The sequence below is a fragment of the Grampus griseus genome (assembly GCF_964374135.1).
Source record: "Grampus griseus genome assembly, chromosome: 1".
Lineage (NCBI taxonomy): Eukaryota > Metazoa > Chordata > Mammalia > Artiodactyla > Delphinidae > Grampus > Grampus griseus.
This window is the reverse complement of record NC_139017.1, coordinates 22,469,282-22,491,090: the sequence shown is the minus strand read 5'-3', so window position 1 is coordinate 22,491,090 and position 21,809 is coordinate 22,469,282. Positions and strand designations below refer to the sequence as shown.

At 39.0% G+C, this 21,809-nt stretch overlaps 1 protein-coding gene across 8 annotated transcripts in view; it reads left to right on the top strand.

Annotated features, from left to right (window-relative positions):
• ENAH (ENAH actin regulator) overlaps nucleotides 1–21,809 on the top strand; it is a 156,362-nt gene that overhangs the window by 114,870 nt on the left and 19,683 nt on the right. For 3 of the 8 annotated variants that reach the window (XM_082652049.1, XM_082652051.1, XM_082652050.1), the window contains 3 exons: nucleotides 17,014–17,342; nucleotides 18,544–19,326; nucleotides 21,300–21,604. In XM_082652049.1, coding sequence (XP_082508175.1) covers nucleotides 17,014–17,342; nucleotides 18,544–19,326; nucleotides 21,300–21,604 — 1,417 coding nt within the window. Of the gene's footprint in view, nucleotides 1–11,750; nucleotides 11,851–17,013; nucleotides 17,343–18,543; nucleotides 19,327–21,299; nucleotides 21,605–21,809 lie in introns of those variants that run through there. The other 5 variants (XM_082652054.1, XM_082652053.1, XM_082652056.1 and 2 more) reach the window with 3 other exon arrangements.

The window sequence follows — 21,809 nt, the reverse complement described above, 5'->3', positions numbered from 1 at the left end:
TTATATTAAGTTTTAGAATCGCTGTTAATAATCAAGCAGATTCTTAATAGGCTGGACAAAAGATGTTATAAAATTTCATATATGCTTTTTTGGTAAAAATCATACTCATGAATTTAAAATATTTTAAATACTCTTAACAGCAAATAAAATGTGTTTACACTTCAAGCAGTCTTATTTTTATAGCAGTTATAAATTAATCTGATCATTATGCCTGTCACATGACTGGAAAGTTGAAATAGTGTTGGCTCTTTGTACAAGGCATTGAATATTGAACAGGAATAGTAATGGAATACAGAATCATTCTGTTTATGATTAAACTGTGATTGAATGAAATCAATAACGTCTTCATTATCTCAGTGCAGTTTAGAAATACATTTGAAATTATAATACGGCCTCACTTAGGGGTAGTTTTTTCTGAATTAACCCAGAGTCTCTAAATTAGAGACTACTTTATAACAAAATAGCTTTGTAAAATCCAGTCACATTCAGTAACTAAAATTGAGCTAGTCAAACCAGGTGCCCCATTTTCAACAAATTGAAACTTTTTAGAGATGTTGATACTGCTTTTTGTTACTAGTAGGGCACCCCTGTTTTGTTCTGGGGAATTGATAACCATCTTACAGATGGAATTTTCCAGTTGAGAGGCATTTGCTCCATGGCAAGCCAGCAATTTTTCTTGTCACTTTTGATTTGGCCTCATATTTGAAATGTTCTCCATATTCTTTATGTTGTCTTAATATATGTGTCATGTTTCCCTGACAGACAGTCAAAGGAATTTCTTGCTGTGGTTCTGTGTTGTTGCTTTGCTGTGTAACTACTTAGCTCTTGAGGAGCGCCCTCCAGGATCTCTTAAAGTGAATTTCGTTTTTGCCACAGCTTATATGTTTAGTTAGATCACTCTGGAACTAGCCTCCAAATTTGGTGAAACTTTTTCTGCTCTTTAGAGTGATGCTCTAACAGATATAAATAAAATTAAGTTTCTATAGAAATAAGGGAAGTTTAAGGAATATATTCATTTATTTCAGTTCCATATTGAAAATTTTAAACATACTAGAATAATTCCAAGAGTTAGAAATTGTATGCTGTCTCTCACACACCAAACAGAAAAGTAATTCATAAAAAATGATCATAGTTTTATTGAGAGTAACACATTTGTAGAAAACGAGGAAGAACCAGGAGAAAATCCTGAACATAATAGATCATCTCTGGTAATACAGAGTAGGCAAGCAAGTAATCCCAGACACAGTTGCTGGAGTCCAGGGCAGCACAGAATACAAACAGAAGTCTTCTGCTGGTACTGCTGCCTCGTCAAGGGTCACAGGTGGGTCATCTGCTTCACAGAGGGTTGTCAAGAACTTGCAGCATGCAGTTGTAGTTGAAAACGAGTATTGAGTGAACTTTTAGTAATTGTCATGAGAACGCCATGCCCTCATGTACGTTCTTTCTCATTTCAAAGCGTTCATCTGGACTTGAGGTTTTTCTCTTTGTATGTAAGTAGATACTTAAGGGTTTGAAAATTGAAGATGTTTATATTACTTATTTGTTTAGTTGAAGACTTTAACTCAGTCATTTTGAAGAGTGGAATCCGAATTTCTGAAAAATTGGTATGAATTTTAAATTATTTTCTGTCCATAGTCACGCTCAGACTCTTCTTTCTTCTTCCACTTGACACCAACCAATTTCCTTCTCTCTCATTATTAATTTCATCTCCATTCCTTTTCTTTACTTTTCACCCCATTTCCTTTTTTTATGTTCTTTTGTTGTTGTTGTTTTGTGGGGTTTTTTGGCTGCCTTAGTCTTCGTTGCTGCGCGCGGGCTTTCTCTAGTAGTGTCGAATGGGGGCTCCTCTTCCTTGCGGTGCGCGGGCTTCTCATTGTGGTGGCTTCTCTTGTTGCGGAGCACGGGCTCTAGGCACGTGGGCTTCAGTAGTTGTGGCATGCAGGCTCAGCAGTTGTGTCTCGCGGTCTCTAGAGCGCAGGCTCAGCAGTTGTGGCTCGCGGTCTCTAGAGCGCAGGCTCAGTAGTTGTGGCACACGGGCTTAGTTGCTTCACAGCATGTGGGATCTTCCCAGGCCAGGGCTCGAACCCTTGTCCCCTGCATTGGCAGGGGGATTCTTAACCACTGTGCCACCAGGGAAGTCCCACCCCATTTCCATTTTAATCTCATGAAATCTGCTTTGTGTTCACAAATCTACTGGATGTGCTGCTACCATCATTGACTTATTCTCGTTTAAATGTCTTCTCTTGGTCTACGTATTCCACTTCTCTCTCTTCCTTTTGATGCTTTAGAGTATCTTTTTTGCTAACTCTTCTCCTTTTCTGTACCTCTTCCTTTTCTTATATAAGGCTTTACACTTAGCTATCTCTTTTTTATTTCTGCACACAGTATATAACCTTTGAAAAGTTGGTGATTTGGTTGGATCTTATAGTTTTCTTTTAACTTCTGTGCTGATGGCTTCAAAATCTACAGCTCCTGATTATCCAATGGAGAGCCAGACCCATATTTCCAGATAAATGGAGTAGTGTCATGGGTCCTTTTGAGAATTTAGTAGAAGTAGTGAACTACTGTCCTCTTCCATCCAGTCCCCCCACCCCACCCAACCTAACCCTTCAGATATGTGCATGTGATTTTGCACATGTGCACACATGTGTGCCCTTACATGGTCCAGAGGATTACAGACCCCCTTAATTCCAACAGTGGATCCTCAATGAGAATTCCTATTTTAGAGCTCATCCATTTGGGTATCCTACTGATGCCTCAGTTTAAACCCTTATGATTTCATTTTTAAAGTACATTCCTCTTCTCTCTAATATTTCTCCCAAAATTTCAGCTGAGAAAGTCTATAATTATCTTCATTCACAATATCTATTCAAGTACATTTTGTTATTTCTTTCTCTAAAAGCCTGTTGGATTTACTGTCCTGACATTCTCATTACTAATAGCTTTCTCCAGTATTTATTTGCTTGTATACTGCTATAGTTTTCTGACTTGCTAGTTTTTCTGTCTTTAAGCTAGATCCCTTTCACTTATTCCTACTTTATTACTGCTAGATTCTTTTTTCTTAAACTTTTTTGCACAGTGTAGGAGGGTCTAAAAGCGGGGGAGGGTGATCTGCTGCACACTTGTGCCCTCCCCTTATATTAATCATGAGACTTAATCACTTTTAACCATTTCTACTTTTAGTACTTTTGATGAGTTCTTCTATAGTAATATATAATGTGTTTATATTTCTGTTTCTTGATTAGTCACATTACAGATAGTACTTATTGACTCTACACTATGAAAAAATGAATTCTTCACTTCTCCTGCCAATCATGAGTAGTTATTGTTTTTAGTTCTTCTAATAACCTTAGTATCTCTTAACTCTTCACTCTGTAAGAGGAATGCAGTAGTTCTGTGCATCTCCCTATCCCCTTTCTTCCATTCTACCACCTAGTTTTGATAGACACGTCATTTTTTTAATTTTATTTTTTTGTTTTTTTATTTCCATGGTTTATACATTTTCAGTCTTTCTATTACTGCCATTAAATCTTTGTCTTTATGTTAGTAGGTGATCTTTTTTCCCCCTTCCTAGAATCCTTTTAAACTTCCTTACTAACCATGGTAGTCTGAGTTTTCACAAAGATGTGATTTGTTTTTGGTTTTGGGGTCCCTCCCCGATTTATTAAGCTCAGTACTTAATGGACTGTTTCCATTTGAAGACTTATCCACAACTCCTAGATTTTTTAAAATTTTATTTCTTTAGCCATTTCCTTCTCTGTTTTGTTCTCTTTTTGGGGAGCTCCTACTGATCAAATGCTGGGCCTCCTGGGTTATTTCCTTATGATGCTTATCTTTTCTCATTTTCTGCCTCTGTTTCTGTGTTCTGTATTCTTGATGATTTTTTTAACCATACGTTCTAGACCAGCGTTACCTCGTAGAAATATAAGCTACATAATTAATTAAAATTTTTCTAGTAGCCATACTAGCAAAAGTAAAAAGAAACAGGTGAAATTAATTTTAATAACATAAAATACGTTGTTAAATAAAATATTTAACCCATTATAACGGAAATATTATCATTTCAAAAAGAAATCAGTATAGAAATTAAGGTATTTTACATTCTGTTTGTTGTACTGAGTCTTCCAAGTTCAGTATGTGTTTCTTACACTTACAGCACGTTTCTGTTCAGGCTGCCCACAGTATGAGTGCTCGAGAGCCACATGTGGCTCATGACCACCTAATTGGACAGCACAGTAGTTGATCTCCTATAATTTAATTTTATTCTCCAAGAGCCTTTTGCGGGGCGGAGGCGGGGGGAGCGATTATTCCTTTTTCAAAACAGCCTGTCCTAAATTCATGATTGTATCTTAAGTCCCTCTTGTTTCTCATCCTTTGTTTGAATTATCGCCTTCCTATAGAGTAGTGTTGTTTGCCTTATTGGTTTTACCCAAATATCTGGTAATCTTCAGTGGTCTCTTTATTTCTAAAAAAAAGAATCAGTCTGAATGACGTCAGTACTTGGCTTGGGTTTCCTGTTCCATTATGAGGTTTGGGTGTCTATGGACAGCATTCTTCCCTGACCGAGGGCTGCCAAGGGGGTCTGTGTAAGTGGCCAAGCAGACAGACTGACAGGCTCTCCTTTGGGGTACAAGAGGGGGGAGCCAACAGGCCTCAGCCCCACGAAGCTGAGCCACCTCTAGTTCCACCAGACACGCTAGCTCATCTGAGGCAGCTTCTTCACTTTGTTTAGAGGACAGTCTTCTGTGATAAATGCCATTCCATCCATTGAGCTGAGGTTGGGGAACAGAGGGATGACTGGAGCATTTTCTTCAGACAGTGTGTGTGTTTATTAATCAGCTTGATTACGGTTGTAACTGCCCATTCCCATTCTTTCTACCTGCTGATCTCAAGTTAGGTCTTTCCCAGATTCTTCTCGCGTCTGCTTCAGCCATTCTGAGTCTGTGTTCGGGACCCTGGATGCCTCCACTCTTCAGTCCAGTTACGTTCGAGGCTTAGTGCTTTGTTCTGAGTGCTTACAGTATATCAGGGTGGTGGGTGGCGGACAGAAAGCCTCAACCTAATCAGAGAATAGAGTGAACATGACCCAGTGTAGCAGAAGGTGGTAAGTGCTATGGGAGGAAAATAGAGCCAAGTGAAGGGAGTATATGTTGCAGAGGGCCAAGGGGAAATGGTTACAACTTTAAATAGGTTGGTCAGAGTAGATTTTATGGAAATGAAAGGAAGGAGTTAGCCGAGTGGATGTCTGGGTGAGTGCATTACAGCAGGGGGCGCAGTCTGTGCAGAGCCTTAAGGCAGGATTGTGCTCGTGTACAGGGAGGAACGAGGAGGCATGGAGGCTGGAGCAGAGAGAACAGGAGCAGAAAAGGAGAGTAGTGGAGGAGTCGTGTCATGCAGGACATGGCAGGCAATTATAAAGAATTTAGCTTTTGGGCTTCCCTGGTGGCGCAGTGGTTGGGAGTCCGCCTGCCGATGCAGGGGACACGGGTTCGTGCCCCGGTCCGGGAGGATCCCACATGCCGCAGAGCGGCTGGGCCCGTGAGCCATGGCTGCTGAGCCTGCGCGTCCGGAGCACCACAACGGGAGAGGCCACAACGGTGAGAGACCCGCGTACCGCAAAAAAAAAAAAAAAAAAAAAATTAGCTTTTTTCTGAGAGAAATGAGGGCCCATTGGATGATTTTGATAGGAACGATCTGGCTTAACATTTTAACAGAATTAGTTTGCCTGCTTTGTTGAGACAAGGCTATAGAGAAACACAAATGAAAGCAGGTACAGGGTTGTGATAGCAGCCTAGCAAGAAAACTAGTTAAGAGGCTATTGTGGTAAACTAGGCAGGAAATAATGATGGCTTTCCCCAGGCAGTGGAAGCGGTGCGAAGGCAGATCCTTACATTTCCTGGTGGATTGTATGTGGGGTGTGAGAGAAGGGGAGGAGTTGTGGTTTTTAACGGGAGCTGTGGGAAGGATGGAATTACCATTAACTGAGACGACTGTGAGTGGCAGGTTTTGTGGGGAGAGGTCAGATGAATTTTGAAGATGTTAAGCCGAAATGCCCATTGGACATATTCAAGTAGAGATGCTGACTACTAGGCAGTTGGATGTACTAGTACATAGGAACTGGGAGAGAATTCTAGACATGTAACTCCTCCCTAACCCTTTTTGTCTTCCAGAAATTTGATGATACATTTGGTCTACTAAAGACCACTCAGCTCAGTTGTCTACTTTGTAGTGGGTTTATTTATACACACTTTTATTTTTCTGGAATTCCAGTAGAATCTTGGAGCGGGGGAAGATAGTTTGACTGCTCAAATGTACCAACTTGAGTAAGAGGAGTCCAGGAGCTCATGTCACTTCCCGGCTCGCAGTACGGGTGGCCAGCTCTCCTCGCATCCAGTTTAATTCTTTGGCCTGACACTTAAGAGCCCACCCCACGATCTCTTTCCTCCCTTAAGACTGCCTGTACACCATACTCGGGTTCTCCCTCTGTGCTTCTCTGTAGCATTTACCTCTCTGTCCTGCCCTTCTCGTCCTTTCTGTCTTGTCCTTTTCTGTAGACTGTTTTCCAGGTATATTAATGGTTTTCGTTTCTGAACTCCTGTAACTTAACCACATGCTTTTTTATTGTTTGTTGTTTGCTTTACATATGAGTCTTGTCTCCACAGTGAACATTGTAGGCTACTTGAGAGTAGGGACCTGAATAAAGTTTTGAATAAAAAGCCAAGCAGTTCAGTGGTACTGAATTCATTTATATGTAGGTGTTGGGGCATAACAGGCAGACAGTATGAGTTCATAAGGTTGTTGGGACCATTAAATAAGACAATACGCACTCTTTTCATGCTGCCTGGGCTTTTCTGTCTGTGCTGTTTGGGAGACGGTGGGAGCCGTTCCTGAGGAGATGCTCTTTGAGCTGTGCCTTGAAGGGGAAGTGAACTAGGAGTTTCCAATCATAGAATGGAAAAGCATTCTAGGCGGAAAGAGTCTATGTGTAAGAGCCAAGGGAGTGCACACCACCTGTGTGACGTGAGTACTACCCCTCTTCCTCCGCTCCAGGACTGATGGTGCTATTAAATTAATACGTAAAGGGCCTTTATGCCATGCTAAGACATTGCTTTTTAATATTCTTTCCCTGTTTGTCATATAATAAGAAGGCATCTTGCTTTGTAAAACTTCAGTATTTTCAAGTTATAAGAAAAGTATATGCCATTTTCTTTTGACCTACATGCCAAACAATCTGTTTTTACTTATGGTTGAAAGATACTTGGGAAAAGGTACTACAACACCTAAAAATATCTGCTAAATTTTATATACACAGTGCTGGTCTTCACTTTATCTCAGCCAGCAGCTGTGCATGGCTGGATCTCGTTTTGTAGATTAAAAAACACAGTGGCAGAGGGATGTACAGCACACTCTAGTGAGACGTTTGGTTCCCAACAGAAATTATATTTTCAGAATTTATTTTGGGTAGTTATTTATATAAAAATAAATTTTCTTGTGCTTGATTTTATTTTCAGAGGCATGATAAAATACCCTTGGGGCAACTTTTATTTCGTAAGTTGAAAAAAGTAACTTTATCCTGTTACTTTGGCTATTTAACTGGATCTTTATACGCCGTTACTGGAAAATGTAGTAGAAGAGAATATTAGTTTGCATCATAACATTCACCTGCAATTTTAGTAGTTATATTTTCAGTATCAAGTTCATATTATAATAACGTTACATTTCTGCTACTCCTCTTAGGTAAGCTGTTAGTGGGTATCAGTAATTGATTTTTGAAGACTGGTAAATGATTCGTATTTGGTGAGCTAATAATAATGGATGGGTTAGGAGGAAAATGATGTGAGTAGTGTGCTCCTTGGGTATATGTGTGCATGTGTATGTGTGGTGTGCATAACAAACTTGATAGGGTTTTTGCTCAGAACCATAAATTATAAATGGATTATTTTAATGAATAGCTAAAAATTCTTATTCTTCAAGTTATTTTTCTTGGCTTCTGACTGTTACAGAAAGGAAATGAATTGCTTAAAGAAAAGTTTAACGATGTATTTAGAATCTGGTTTTGTTTGGGACCATCCATTGCACTTTGAGGAACAGCAGTTGCACTTTAGGGACATCAGTTGTACAATGTAAAGACAAGAAATGGCCGTCTCCTTTCTGGTTTCTAAAATTTTATTGATGAGTGGTGTTACGGATTGAATAGTGTCTCCCAAGAAAGATACTTGAAGAAGTCCTTGGACTTCCCTGGTGGTCCACTGGTTAAGACTCCACACTCCCAATGCAGGGGGCATGGGTTTGATCCCTTGTCGGAGAACTAAGGTCCCGCATGCCGCATGGCACAGCCAAAGGAAAAAAAAAGAAAAGAAAGATATATTCTAATCTCCACTACCTCAAAATGTAACCTTTTGGAAATAGAGTTGTTAGTTAAGATGAGGTCATACTGGAGTGAGATGGACCCCTTTATCCAACACGACTGATGTCCTTATAAGAAGAGGAGAAAGTTACCGAAGCAAGATGGCCGTGTGAAGACACAGAGACACAGAGAGAACACCATGTAAAGATGGAGGCAGAGGTTATAGTGATGCTTCTACAAGCCAAGGAATTCCAAGAATTACCAGCCTTCCTGCGAAGGAAGAGCAAGGCATGGAACAGATTCTTGCTTAGAGCCTAACTTAGAGGGAACCAACACTGCCAACACCTTGACTTCAGATTTGTCACCTCCCATACTGAGAGAATAAATTTCCGTTGTTTTAAGCCACCTAGTGTATGGTTCTTTATTATGGCGACCACAAAAACTAATACAGGTGGTAACTAGCTTAGTAGACCAGCAAAAGCTAAAGTAAGCCAGGACAGAGAAGAGAAGGGTTGAGTTGCTGTGGTGCCTCTCAGTGGCAAGGCGTTTCATCATGCTACACGTAGGAGGGTTAGGTACGTCTTTATAAGGAGGGTTTAGCTACCCAGATTTTCCCCACAACACCCAAACAGGAGACTAGAGATTTATTATCTTCTAGAGATGCGCTAGACCAGTGCTGTTCAGTGGAAATGTAATGCAAACTACATGTCATTTTAAAGTCTTCTAGTGACCACATTTTTGAAAGTTTTAAAGAAACCAGTGAGATTAATTTTATTAGTATATTTAACCCTATACATCTAAAATATTATTTCAATAGGTAATTGATAAAAATTTTAGAGGTGTTTTTACACTCTTTTTTTTCATACTAGGTATGAAAAATCTGGTATGTGTTCCAAAATCTGGTATGTGTTTTTATATTAAAAGCATATCCCAATTCAAACTTGGAGCATTTGAAGTGCTCAATTTGCAAACATACAGCTAATAGCTACCATTTTGGACAGCATCGCAGTGTAGGCTAGGAGTTGGCAAACTATAGCTCGCTGGCCAAGTCCAGCCCTGTAGGCTGTTTTTGCATAGCTGAGAGCTAAGGAGGGCTTGTACATTTTTGCAGAGTTGTTTTTTTAAAAAGGAAGAAAAAAGAATATGGACAGAGATACTCTCTGGCCCTTTTCAGCAGGTTGGCTGGCTCCTGGTAAAGCCTGAGGTATAGGAGGCACAGCTGTGAAGGTGTGGATGAGAGGCCATACTGAAGAGAGATGAGTGAAAGTCAGCCAACTTGGTCTCTTTCCTTTGCTCAGCTCCCAGTCATTGGCAGCCAGACCTGTAGAACTCAGGTAAGGAACTTGAAGAGTCCTCCTCCGGAAACTTGGCTCGGCCAAGAGAAAAGACAAAGATATTGACACCCAAGGTCCCGCCCATTGAAGCTCATTTATTTAAGGGCTTCTGATCAGCTTTAGTACCACTTATGAACATGAATGGACAGCCAAGGATCATCATACCTTTAAGGACAACTTTTATAACATGAAGACAGATCAAAACAAACAGAAAAAATTGAAATTGGAGGAAACACGTAATAACAGGGAACAGAAGAAAACCTAAAAAATGATATAATAGCTTCAGAGAACTAAGAATATATTTTATTCATAAAGCAAATGTTTGTAGTTATTTAAAAAGAATCAGAGTGTAAGAAAATGTACTTAGAATTTTTTTTAAAAGCATTAATTTTAATACTAGGAGGTTTGAGAAATAAGGTTGAGGAAACTGCCCTGAAAATAGCTGTAAAAGATAGATAGTACCTGAGGAAAAAAATAAAAGAAGATCAGATTAGGAGGTCCAACATCTAAATATGAGGAATTTTAGGGGGACAAAACAAAAATGTGAGGAAATGGAATCTGCAAATAAATAAGAAAATTTCCTGGAACTCAGTGACTTGATTGTGGTGAGGGGTGCCGACTTTTTCTGAAAAGGGCCAGACGGTAAAGGTCTTAGACTTTGTGGGCCACGAGGTCTCTGTGACATTTGTTCAGCTCTTCCTTTGTAGCTTTGCCATAGACAATGCGGAAATGATGGGTGTGGCCAGATTTGGGTCATGGACTGTAGTTTGCCAGGTCCCCTGGTCCAGACTGAAAAGATTCACCAAGTGTCCAGTCCAGTAAGTAGGAAAACATAAAAAGATCTACCACCAAGGCATATCACTGGGATTTTAGAATATTAGAAGATTTTAAAAGTGATTCCTGAGAAGTTACTTCCAATCTAAAATTTCCTCCTCCGCACAGTTTCCTAGGAAGCTACTGGAAGATGTATTCTATTAAAATGAGAGAGTAAACCAAGAATGATGATACCATGGGAGGAGCCAGGAAACAAGGAATCCAGTGTAGGAAAGAGATAAGGGAATTCCCGGCTTGACTAAGGCGAAAGCAAAACCTAGGGACCCAGCAGGTCTGAAAGTTATACAAGGGGAATAATAATCCCAGCACCGAAGCGGGGAGTTGGAGCGTTGAAAGTGTATAGCCCTACAGTTAACCTTCAGAGGCAGGATGGACCAAAAGTTTCTGGGGGGAAAGAAAAACAATAAGCAAACAAAAAATAGATCACCTGATATACTTGACCCTATTGAGAGGGGTTACAGTTCTGATGGAGAGTTAGGGGTCGGTATAGAGAAAAAGAATCAAATGTAAAAGGTAACCATTTGTAACACCAGGGTTAAGAAAGGGATTGTTCTGGAAAGTACATATTGTCAGCCGTGAGTAAGTTAGATGGATGCGGATGTATCCAAAGTACTGTCATGATTTTATTGGGAGAATGAAGAAGGAAAGATTTTAGGGTGTTAGAGGGTATAGGAATTAACTCATTTGTGTAGTATGAAGTCAGTAGATAACTTCTGAATCTGAAAGACTAAGAAGTATTAGTTCTAAACAGATGAATGTATTTAGTTAGAAACGTGAGATAAGTATCAAAGTGTTGAAAGTAGTTGCTTCTGGGGAAAGAAATCAGAAGTTGTAGGGGTTGAGAAGAGGATTAGTGTTTTGTTATAAACTTTGTAACACTCTTTGACCTTTTAAACTGTGTATGTATTTTACAAGTTTAAATTTTAATGAGGATAAAATTGAGTTGATAAAACAAATGTTTACGTTAAATCTCATTAGTCCAATACTTTTACTATAGTAATACAATGATAGTGTAGTTTAGTTTTCTATTCATATGTTGTGTAGCATTTGTTAATATCAGTTTTTGGTTCTTACTCATATTAGTTTGGCTTCCTTGGCTGACTGTGATGAAAAAACATATTCTAAGAAACATGAGTCAGTCCTGTGTCAGTCTCAACATGGAACTTAATGTAGTTACTATCTATAAATAGTTTGCAAATCACCACTATTGTCTGAAAGTTATAAAAGGGGAATAATAACCCCAGCACCGAAGCAGGGAGTTGGAACAATGAGAATGTACAGCTCTCCGATTAGCCTTCAGAGGCAGGATGGACCAAGAGTTGACCGCCTTCTCTTGTAAGTATTGTCTCTTGTCTCAGGAGCTTTGTACTATTAAAACTTAATTATCTTGTTTAGTTTTATCCATTTTTCGTTTGTTTACTGATAGAGAAGTGAAATGCCCACATTTTATTTATGCAGTTTTATTTTCTGACAGATGTCGGTAGCATTAGTGTTACTAAATGTTATCAGCCCGCAACATTTTTCCTAATCTGCCCTCCTACTTCGTTATGTCAAATGTAAATCACTCTTCATTTACCTAACACTATTTTTTTGTTATACATAAGGCTGAATGAAATGTGTTTCAAATTTTTGTTATACAGGTTTTGCTTGCTTTAAGAAAAGTAAGCCTTTGAGTTAAGATAAACTAAATATGTGTTCAAATATATAAAAAAGCTATTAATCTCATTGTTGGCTGGTGCTTCGTGCGTCTCTTTGCATTTGGGGGATAGCTCTTTTGGGTGAGAAATTCAATAGGTATTTTGGTGGTGGGAAGAATTTTTCCTGATATTTTTTAAATGCTCTTGGTTGCTATGATATTAGTCATTTGCACTATATTGTTTTCTGAAAAAATATGTTTTCTCAGAAGGTTTCAAATTATTGTAAGATGCATATCCTAACTTAAAAGAAAAATTAGTCTTCCAGAATTTTTCCATAATTCAGAATTAGGGCCCTTATTTTGAAAAAATCTTCAGATGAAAACAGTCATTTGTAGACAGAACTCTAGTCATGTGCATTTCCAGTATGTGAGTTGGCAGTGGTGTTCTAAGAAAAGCAGAATTTATACATTTGGAAACTGTCCCCCTAAAAAGATATACAGATGTCTTGCTTTAGAAGTCAAAACATGAAAGTCAGAAGATTTATATATACCATCCAATTTAGGTGGAATTATTCATTCCACTAAAGATTTGTAAGCCTGAGATTTTCTGTTTGACACACAACTTTGAGAAATATGTTTAGATGTGCTTCTTTTTAGTAAACAGGCTAAAAATTAGATAGAGGCTTTGAACAGTTTCCTTTCTTGCATCTTTCTTACTTTCAAATCAAGAAAATACACAGTCATCAGACTCTCCTACAGCTGTATGAACTGCCTACTTCAATCATCTATCAGTGAACTTGGGAGATCTCTCTGGCACTGTGCTCTTTCCCTACATCAGTAGATACTCTTTTATTTATAGACTGAAAACCCAGAATATTATGACGTGTGGAACAATCTTTTAAGTCAGGACACCCTAGTTGTAAATGCCGTTATTTAATAATTCTTTCAGATTCACTTTACTCGTACCTGGCCTTCTACTTGTGCTTTAAGCTTACTTTTTGTGTTAAAAGCAATATATGGTCTAGAGAAGCAGCCATTAACTTGGGGGTAAAAAAACGAAGAACTTACAGTACTGTGTGGTTCAGCTGTGAACAGTGTTTACATTATCATATTAATAATGTAAACTCTGAATATTGATTTAACCAGAAATCAGTATTCTCCCATGACTATATTGGGAAAAGCCTGTGTGTGGTGAGGGAGTTATAAGAGATATCTTAAAAGCCAGTAGACATGTATAAAGTTAAAATAATCAAAAGAATTGACATATCTAAAGAAACAGCCAAAAGAATTGATAGTAATTATCTCCGATATGTTGGAAACTGGGGTGGGAGGGTTGGAACAGTGAGCTGCTAATTTTTTCTTACAAACTTATAAACTATGTGCTTGTATTATTTTGATAAAATAAAATGAAAGAGGTGGCACAGGAATGTAACAGGACCTAATAAATTGGGTTTTTAAATCATAGATCTTGGTGCAGCTACATTAAAAGTTAAATACTTTCCCTTAGCTTCTGTTTTCAAATATATTCTAATTAGAATAATATGGGTATATCTTTTGTCTTCTGGACCCGAGAGATTGCTTAGAATATTATCACATTTCACGTGCTCTTATTTTTTGATGCATGTTGTATATTTCAAATGTAATATAAGCCCTAGCTGAGTTTATTCATTAGATGCAGGTTATTCAATAATAATAACTTTGTCTAGTTTATTATTAAAAACATTCTTCTGAATATACCTAATTTCTTGCCCTCATCCCTACAGTGATATTGTTATCCCTCAGAAACTTTGACCCCTAATTTATCAAATAGTATAATGAAGTCAGTACTGTACCATAAAAACCAGATTTTATTATTTAGTTGTCAGTATTTTAAGCAACTGTTGGGTTGGCCAAAAAGTTCATTTGGGTTTTTCGGTAACATCTTACAGAAAAACCCGAGCGAACTTTGTGGCCAGCCCATAATCAGCATTACCATAGGTGTCTTCTGTTTTCCTCTTGCAGTGATGAAGTACGATGATCTGCCCAGAGAGAAGCTTTGTGTTGTTGTCCCAGGAGTGGGATTGGGCTTCTCCTTTGTTTTATAGTCAGTTCAGGAACCATGAAGGGGAGGGATTTCTGGAAAGGTCTTACTGGCTTTTTGGTAGTGTTGGGAGGAGCAAAGGGCAGCACGTGCATTCTGTCATGAAGCTCAGCCTCCAGTCAGAATCCAGCCAGTTTATTAGCCAGTCCAGGGAAAGTCTCAGTTTGAAACCTCCAAATAAATATTACTATAGCTCACATTTATTGAGTTCCTATGCTTCAGGTACTTAGTAAAGAGCTGTCACGGTATTATCTCATTTAATCTTCCCCACAATGCTGTGAAATACTTTATGCGTAAGATGAGTGTAACTTTTTTTAAATCTTAGGACGAGTTAATTTTTTTTTAATTAATTAATTTATTTATTGGCTGCATTGGGTCTTCATTGCTGTGCGCGGGCTTTCTCTAGTTGCATTGAGCGGGGGCTACTCTTCTTTGTGGTGCGCTGGCCTCTCATTGCAGTGGCTTCTCTGGTTGTGGAGCACAGGCTCTAGGCGTGCGTGCCTCAGCAGTTGTGGCACGCGGGCTCTAAAGTACAGGCTCAGTAGTTGTGGCACACGGGCTTAGTTGCTCCGCGGCATGTGGGATCTTCCCAGACCAGGGCTCGAACCCGTGTCCCCTGCATTGGCAGGTGGATTCTTAACCACTGCGCCACCAGGGAAGTCCCCAGCACAAGTTAATTTTTATAGCAAGATAATTGTTTAAGTCCAGGTGGATACTTGGAGACATTTTCATGCTCTGTTACGTTATATATGAAAGGTAAAAAGCAAACTGTTATAGAGCCACATCCAGGAGGCTTCTGCAGGTTTGTAATATAACCGCAAAGAGATTTTTGTAGTCATCATTTGAAGTCCTAGAGTTGAAGAAGATCTTTAAATCTGAATAAATACTGAGACATTCTATACTTTCTTAGATAAGAAGATAAAAAGATGTGAATGTTTTTCTAGCTGATCTTCAAATTTAATGAAACGTTAATAGAATTGAGAGCATAGGTCTTGGCAGAAAGGGTAAATTTAACAAAGTGATACTAAAACTTACCTAGAAAGAGTTAAATATCTGAGAATCACCTAGAAAAACTCAAAAAGAAGAGTAATAAGGATGGCTTCACCCTACTAAATATTAAAGTACACATCAGATATCAAAGCATCAAGATACTGGTGCCACGCCAGACAAATAGATCTATGCTCCAAAACATTCTGGAACTTCAGTAACAGTCAACACATGTAAAGGTGGCATCTTAAATTAAGTCTGTAAACTATTCGATAAAAGGTGCTGTGATGTAGGTCACTACTTCACATGTCAAGCCCAAGATGAGTTTCATATGAACTAAGGATTTTATTGTAAAAAATAAAAGTATGAAAAGAAAGTGTTGATAATTATATAATCTTGCTGTGGGACAGGACTGCCTAAGAAGGATATCAAAAGCAGATCACATAAAGGAATAATATTACTAGATTTTCTAGGTAAAATTAAAAGCCATATTACAAAACAAAACTTCAAAAATCAAAGACATAAAAAAAGTAATAAAAGTTAATGCATATGACTAACATGTGACAAAGGGTTATTATCTTTAATATAGAAAAGAACTCTTTCAAATGAATATGGAATATTAACTATCCCAAGAGAAAACTGGTCAAAGAACATGTGCACTTAATACTAACACAAAAATCAGTAAACAGATTGCAAAGTACTTAACCTCAGAAGTAATCAAATAAATGAAAATTGTTATATGATATCAGTCATATTAGCAAAGATTAAAAGCAATGATGGTGTTCAGTATTAGTGAGGGGAAAGGAAAGTGGGCGTTCTCATATACTGTTGGGCTTCTGTTCCTGAAGACAGTTTGGAACCGTGTGTCAGAAATGTTGATATTTGTATCTTTTCATATAGCAAATCTGTGCCTCTGGTGATGATCCTTAAGAAGCAGGTAGAAAACGGTTCAAAGATACATGAAGATAAATGTTTATTGTAGTATCAGTAATAGTATTAGGCAAACTTACGTAGTACCATAGGAGACTGCTTAAACTATGGACACCTAAACAGTGGAATACTACTCAGTTATGAAAAGTAAAGGTGCAAAACTGTACTTAGTGCCTTAGAATACCTTTTATAATATATTAAGTGGGAGAGAAGAAAACAGATTTCAGAGTGGTAGGGACATATTCTAATTTATTTTGTTTTTAAGGTTTATATGCATATTTTTACATGTGGAAAAGTCTGGAAGTATGAATGCCAAAATGTTAATTATACTGACCTCTGGATATGAGACTTAATATGATTTAAAGTTTATTTCTCCTTAGGTCTGTTTTTCTTTTCCATTCACCAAACATTTATTGAGCTAGTGCTGTGACTAGCCATTGCATTTTCTAAAATGATAAAATATAATTTATACAGTAAAAATTTGATGTTTTAGGGAGGTAGTTACCATTTAGAGATATTTCCATTAAATGATTGAAATAATGTCTTGGTCATTAAAGTGGTATGTTCAGTTATTCATTTATTTGCAGCACTTTATTCATGAAAAGTACAGAATAAAATGAGACATTAGTGTAATGTGCTGAAGCAGCCCAAAATGATCCTAATAATAGAAATTATTTTCACTCGTATGAAACATAAGCCGTCTCTATCTAACGTAGTCTTTCTTCACGTGGAGAGATGTTGATTGCATGGTCTACACTGCTTTGTATTTAAATCAGAACTCAGGTTCTCATAGGTTCATTGTGAAAAGAGTGGGTTTTTAATGGTGAGTAGCCACAGTTGCATATTTTTCATTTCTTAATTTCAGGCAACTACAAGAACAGCAACGACAAAAGGAGCTGGAGCGGGAAAGGCTGGAGAGAGAAAGAATGGAAAGGGAGAGATTGGAGCGGGAGAGGTTAGAAAGGGAAAGGCTGGAGAGGGAGCGACTAGAACAGGAGCAGCTGGAGAGAGAGAGACAAGAAAGGGAACGTCAGGATCGCCTGGAACGGGAGAGACAAGAGCGGGAGAGGCTGGAGAGACAAGAGCGGGAGAGGCTGGAGAGGCTGGACCGGGAAAGGCAAGAACGAGAGCGGCAAGAGCAGCTAGAAAGGGAGCAGCTGGAATGGGAGCGAGAGCGAAGAATGGCAAATGCCGGTAAGAAGTTGACCGATTGTTCCGTGTTCCTGATGTCTGAGCTTGGATGGCAGTGGCATTTTGTGTATTCGTGTATTAGAAAGAATATTTCACATTTGAGGTGCTTGGGATTAAGCAATACGATTTGAAATTAGAACAAATATGTGGCTATTGCTGCTTTAACATTTTCTTTTTTTATTTCTATTGCTTTTATTGCTTGGAGACTTAAAGAAAGCTCCAGGAAATTTTTATTCTGGCATTCTAATTCTTCGAACTCCCTATAAATTGGCTATAAAGTGTAAGTGTGTTTTTATGGGAAATTTTTATATTAGATGAATTTGGAATATATTTCCCTTCTGAGAGTGCTTAAATTGTCTTGAATACCGTAGCATTCCAGAAATTTGATTGTATTCTGAAGTTTTTGAAGGAGGAATTAAAAACAGTAGGTTAAAAAGTAGCCTCTCTAGAGCTAACTAGTAATTTAAATATATGCAAGTATTGTGAAAAATTAGTAAAAATTACTAAATCTGATGGAATTTTATTGAAAGACATAAGGGTTAAGATATGACTGAAAATTTGAGGTATTTTGACATTCATTAAAATTAACATTTATTATAGGATTTAAGAATTATTATTTTATTCCATATGGCCTATATCTAAAGTTTCAACATGGGTCGATTAAATACTGGTTGATGGGTTTGTTGTTCGAGTTCATTCATTTGCTTTTGATTGCCTAATTGTTTTCTGGAGTTATAGCCAACAAAACAAAACTTTTCCACAAATAAACATTGGATTTGGGGGTTTCTAGCCCTTTACGATAAACTTTTTGCTAGTTTCTCTCTTTATTATTTAAAAAAAAACAACTAAGCTTACTCTTCTTTGTGGTCTTATTCATGTAATGTTAATGTCCTTTTAGTGGACGAAATAATGAAAATTAAGACTACGATATTTTTCTTGTAAAGAATAAGCTAATCAGTTTAATTTGTCACTCAACTTGTTAGAGTAAAAGAAAACTTGTCCTCTTTTGGATCTTAGAATGTATTTATAAGTTAAGACATTTTGGAGTGAAATTAGTTATTTGCCCATGTGCTTATTCTCTGGTACTAACTGTAGTCTACATTTGTACATTTTGTCTGAATGCTGGTTTTGTGGCTTTACTAGCTCCCTTTTTCTCTCTCCTTTTTTATCCTGTCTTTCGCCGCTGCTTTCCACCTCTGTCCAGCTCCATCCTCCGACAGCTCCCTGTATCATGCTCCACTTCCTGAGTATGCCAGTTGCCAGCCTCCTTCAGCACCTCCTCCATCATATGCTAAAGTCATCTCAGCTCCAGTGTCAGAGGCCACTCCTGATTACGCTGTAGTGACTGCTTTGCCACCCACTTCCACACCCCCTACACCACCACTTCGACACCCCGCGACACGTTTTGCAACATCTCTAGGTTCAGCCTTCCACCCTGTTCTTCCCCATTATGCTACAGCTCCTCGTCCTCTGAACAAAAACTCTCGACCTTCTTCTCCTGTGAACACACCCTCTCCTCAACCTCCAGCTACGAAGCCCTGTGCCTGGTCTACTTCCAGTTTCTCGCCCCTCCCTCCGTCTCCTCCAGTAATGATTAGCAGCCCCCCAGGCAGAGCTACTGGTCCAAGGCCTGTCCTCCCCGGTTGTGTTTCTTCTCCTGTGCCCCAGAGGCCTCCATCACCAGCGGCCCCCAGCGGGCTGCTCGACTCTGTCACGTGTCCAGTGTCTCCACCACCTACCTCAGGGCCAGCTGCGCTGCCACCGCCTTCCCTCGCACCACTCTCACACTGTGGATCTCAAGCCTCTCCTCCTCCCAGCACCCCTGTTGCCTCAACTCCCTCATCCAAGCCTAGTGTTCTCCCTTCTCCCTCTGCAGCTGCCCCTGCCTCTGTGGAGACTCCTCTAACCTCTGTGCTGGGAGACTCCTCTGCTTCTGAGCCAGGCTTGCAGGCAGCCTCTCAGCCGGCCGAGACTCCAGCCCAGCAGGGTAAGGCTTCCGTTATTGCGACTAACAGCTAATCACTTGGAAATGTTACACATCCACAGCTTTAATTGCCTAGAAGAATGGGGAGGATGGTTTTTGAAAAAGGCGAAGGTGGGTTCTTTTCTGTTGGATTAATTGCATTTGAAGGATCAGTATGAGGGATTTCCATATTGAACTAGATTTGGATATCTTCTGCAGTGTCATAGAGTATTATTCAGTATTTAAGGGCTTCTGTATGTTTCTTTTCATTTTCACTAGGAAAACATTACTTGATACATTAATCCACACAATAAATATATTGATATAATCAAACTTGTCTTCCTTTAATTTCTGGGAAACATAGAGATTATATTTAGTGCCCAGCTGTAGTCGTTAGATCTGTCATCCAGGAGTCTCCTCTGGGACAGTTCTGATCTTGGACCCTATTTCGTTTTGGCCTGTCCTGTACGTATTGGGATTCTCATATCAGACTTCCATGGATGGGTGCCACCCTAAGCCCTGGGGAGCAGCCCAACTTTGCACAAAGGGTGGAGAGGATGGCAGGCTTGATATGTGCCCCAAAGGGTTCCATGGTCCAAAATTCCAAGAAGTAGCAGGCTGAAGGGATAGTTGGGAGAGGATAGCATCCTCTACAGTTATCCCCCCACTCCCCACGCCTGAACTTTGCTGTCACAGTGACAGGGGAGGGGGAATGTAATCTAAGTATGGATTATTTGTAAGCAGAGAAGGACCTTGTTCTATAAGTAAGTAAGAAGATACTTAACCCGCTCCCTTTTAAAATAGGATTTAGGGAGGATTACAGGAAGGAATATGACAACAAATTTGTACTTACAAAGGAACGGTGTTCTAGTCTGGATTTGAAACATTTATTTAAAAAAGAAATCTTAGTTCTTAAGGGCTCGTTATTGCTGTGTGTATATTTTTCATGTTGACTTACTGAATTTGCTTAAAGGTTGAGTCACAGCTCTAGTAGGTGCAGTTCCGTATCATTGTGAAAGTGATTCTGGAACAAGAGAGACACAGTTAGCCTGACAGCGTCCAAAGGCCGACCTCCTGTATCCTCAGAGCTCTGATGACCCCTCATGCAGCCCATCACTATATTCTTCCAGCAATTTATGATTCCAGCTTGTGTAACTGTTCAAAGTTAGCAGTTTCAAAAAACTTACCACCCAGTTTGCAAATACCATTTTATTTGTCCTAAAATACCCCTTTAAGCCTTAAGGAAGGGGGAGGACCTACAGGGTCAGTCTCCTGGTTCCTGTTCTTGTCCACTCCTTTGTGATTTTACAAGATCTGGACATTTCTCTCTTAACCCCTGTCTTCTGTACTTCAAATTCTGTGTCTCCTCATTATTTCTGATAGTTGTTTTGAGGTTTTACTTTGTTCTAGTAGATTCCTTTACTTCAACGATTCTCAATTCTCTTTATACATTGCTTTTAAATGTGGAATATTTTTGAGATATTGAAGCCTGGGACCCACCCTTCTTTCATGTTCTCGATTCAGTCACTTTGGAAAGCAAGTAACTATATGCTTTCACTGTTGTAGAATTTATTGTCTCAACTCTTAAGGTTTACCCAGATTATTTTGGTCTGTTATTTTGAACAGCAGCACTAACTGTGCCATCCTATACATTCATTTGTCTTTTTAGGGATGCTGCCTCTGTCCCACATTTTATAAGCATTTATTTTATTTACCAAATGCCCGTGAGCAAAGAAAAAAAAAAAAACTAATTTAGATGATCTGTTGCAAAGTTCTATTAATAAAGCTCTAACAGTAAAGGGAGTAGTTATACACTTTGGCCGTAATTGTTAGTATGTTTTTAATACTGATTTGGACTTTAAATATTATGATAAATTGAACACATTAATTTGTACTAAATGTTCAAGTTAATTTAGCATGTCATTCTACATGCTTTTCCTCCTAAGATAGTGTCACTTAGCTCTGTTGTTGATGGTCTTAACATTTCTTTCTCTCAGGCATTGTCTTGGGACCACCTGCACCTCCACCCCCTCCTCCACTCCCGCCAGGTCCTGCCCAGGCATCAGCCGGACTTCCTCCTCCCCCAGGACCCCCTCCACCCCCTCCACTTCCGTCCTCAGGGCCCCCGCCTCCGCCTCCTCCGCCGCCTCTTCCTAATCAAGTACCCCCTCCTCCCCCCCCACCTCCTGCTCCTCCCCTCCCTGCATCTGGATTTTTTTCGGGATCCATGTCTGAAGACAATCGCCCTTTAACTGGACTTGCAGCTGCAATTGCTGGAGCAAAACTTCGAAAAGTGTCACGGGTAAATGCATCTCCTAATTAATTGTATTTTTTACGTCATGTCTTATTCTGTCTCAGTATCTAAAACATCGAATTTATTGTATTCTGATTTTATGAACCCTATGTTATTAACTTCATCGACTAAAAAACATGTGAAATAACTTAAACTTAATTAAAGTTGCAAGAATCACAGTTTCTGTAACATTCACCACTTAACATTTTACCAC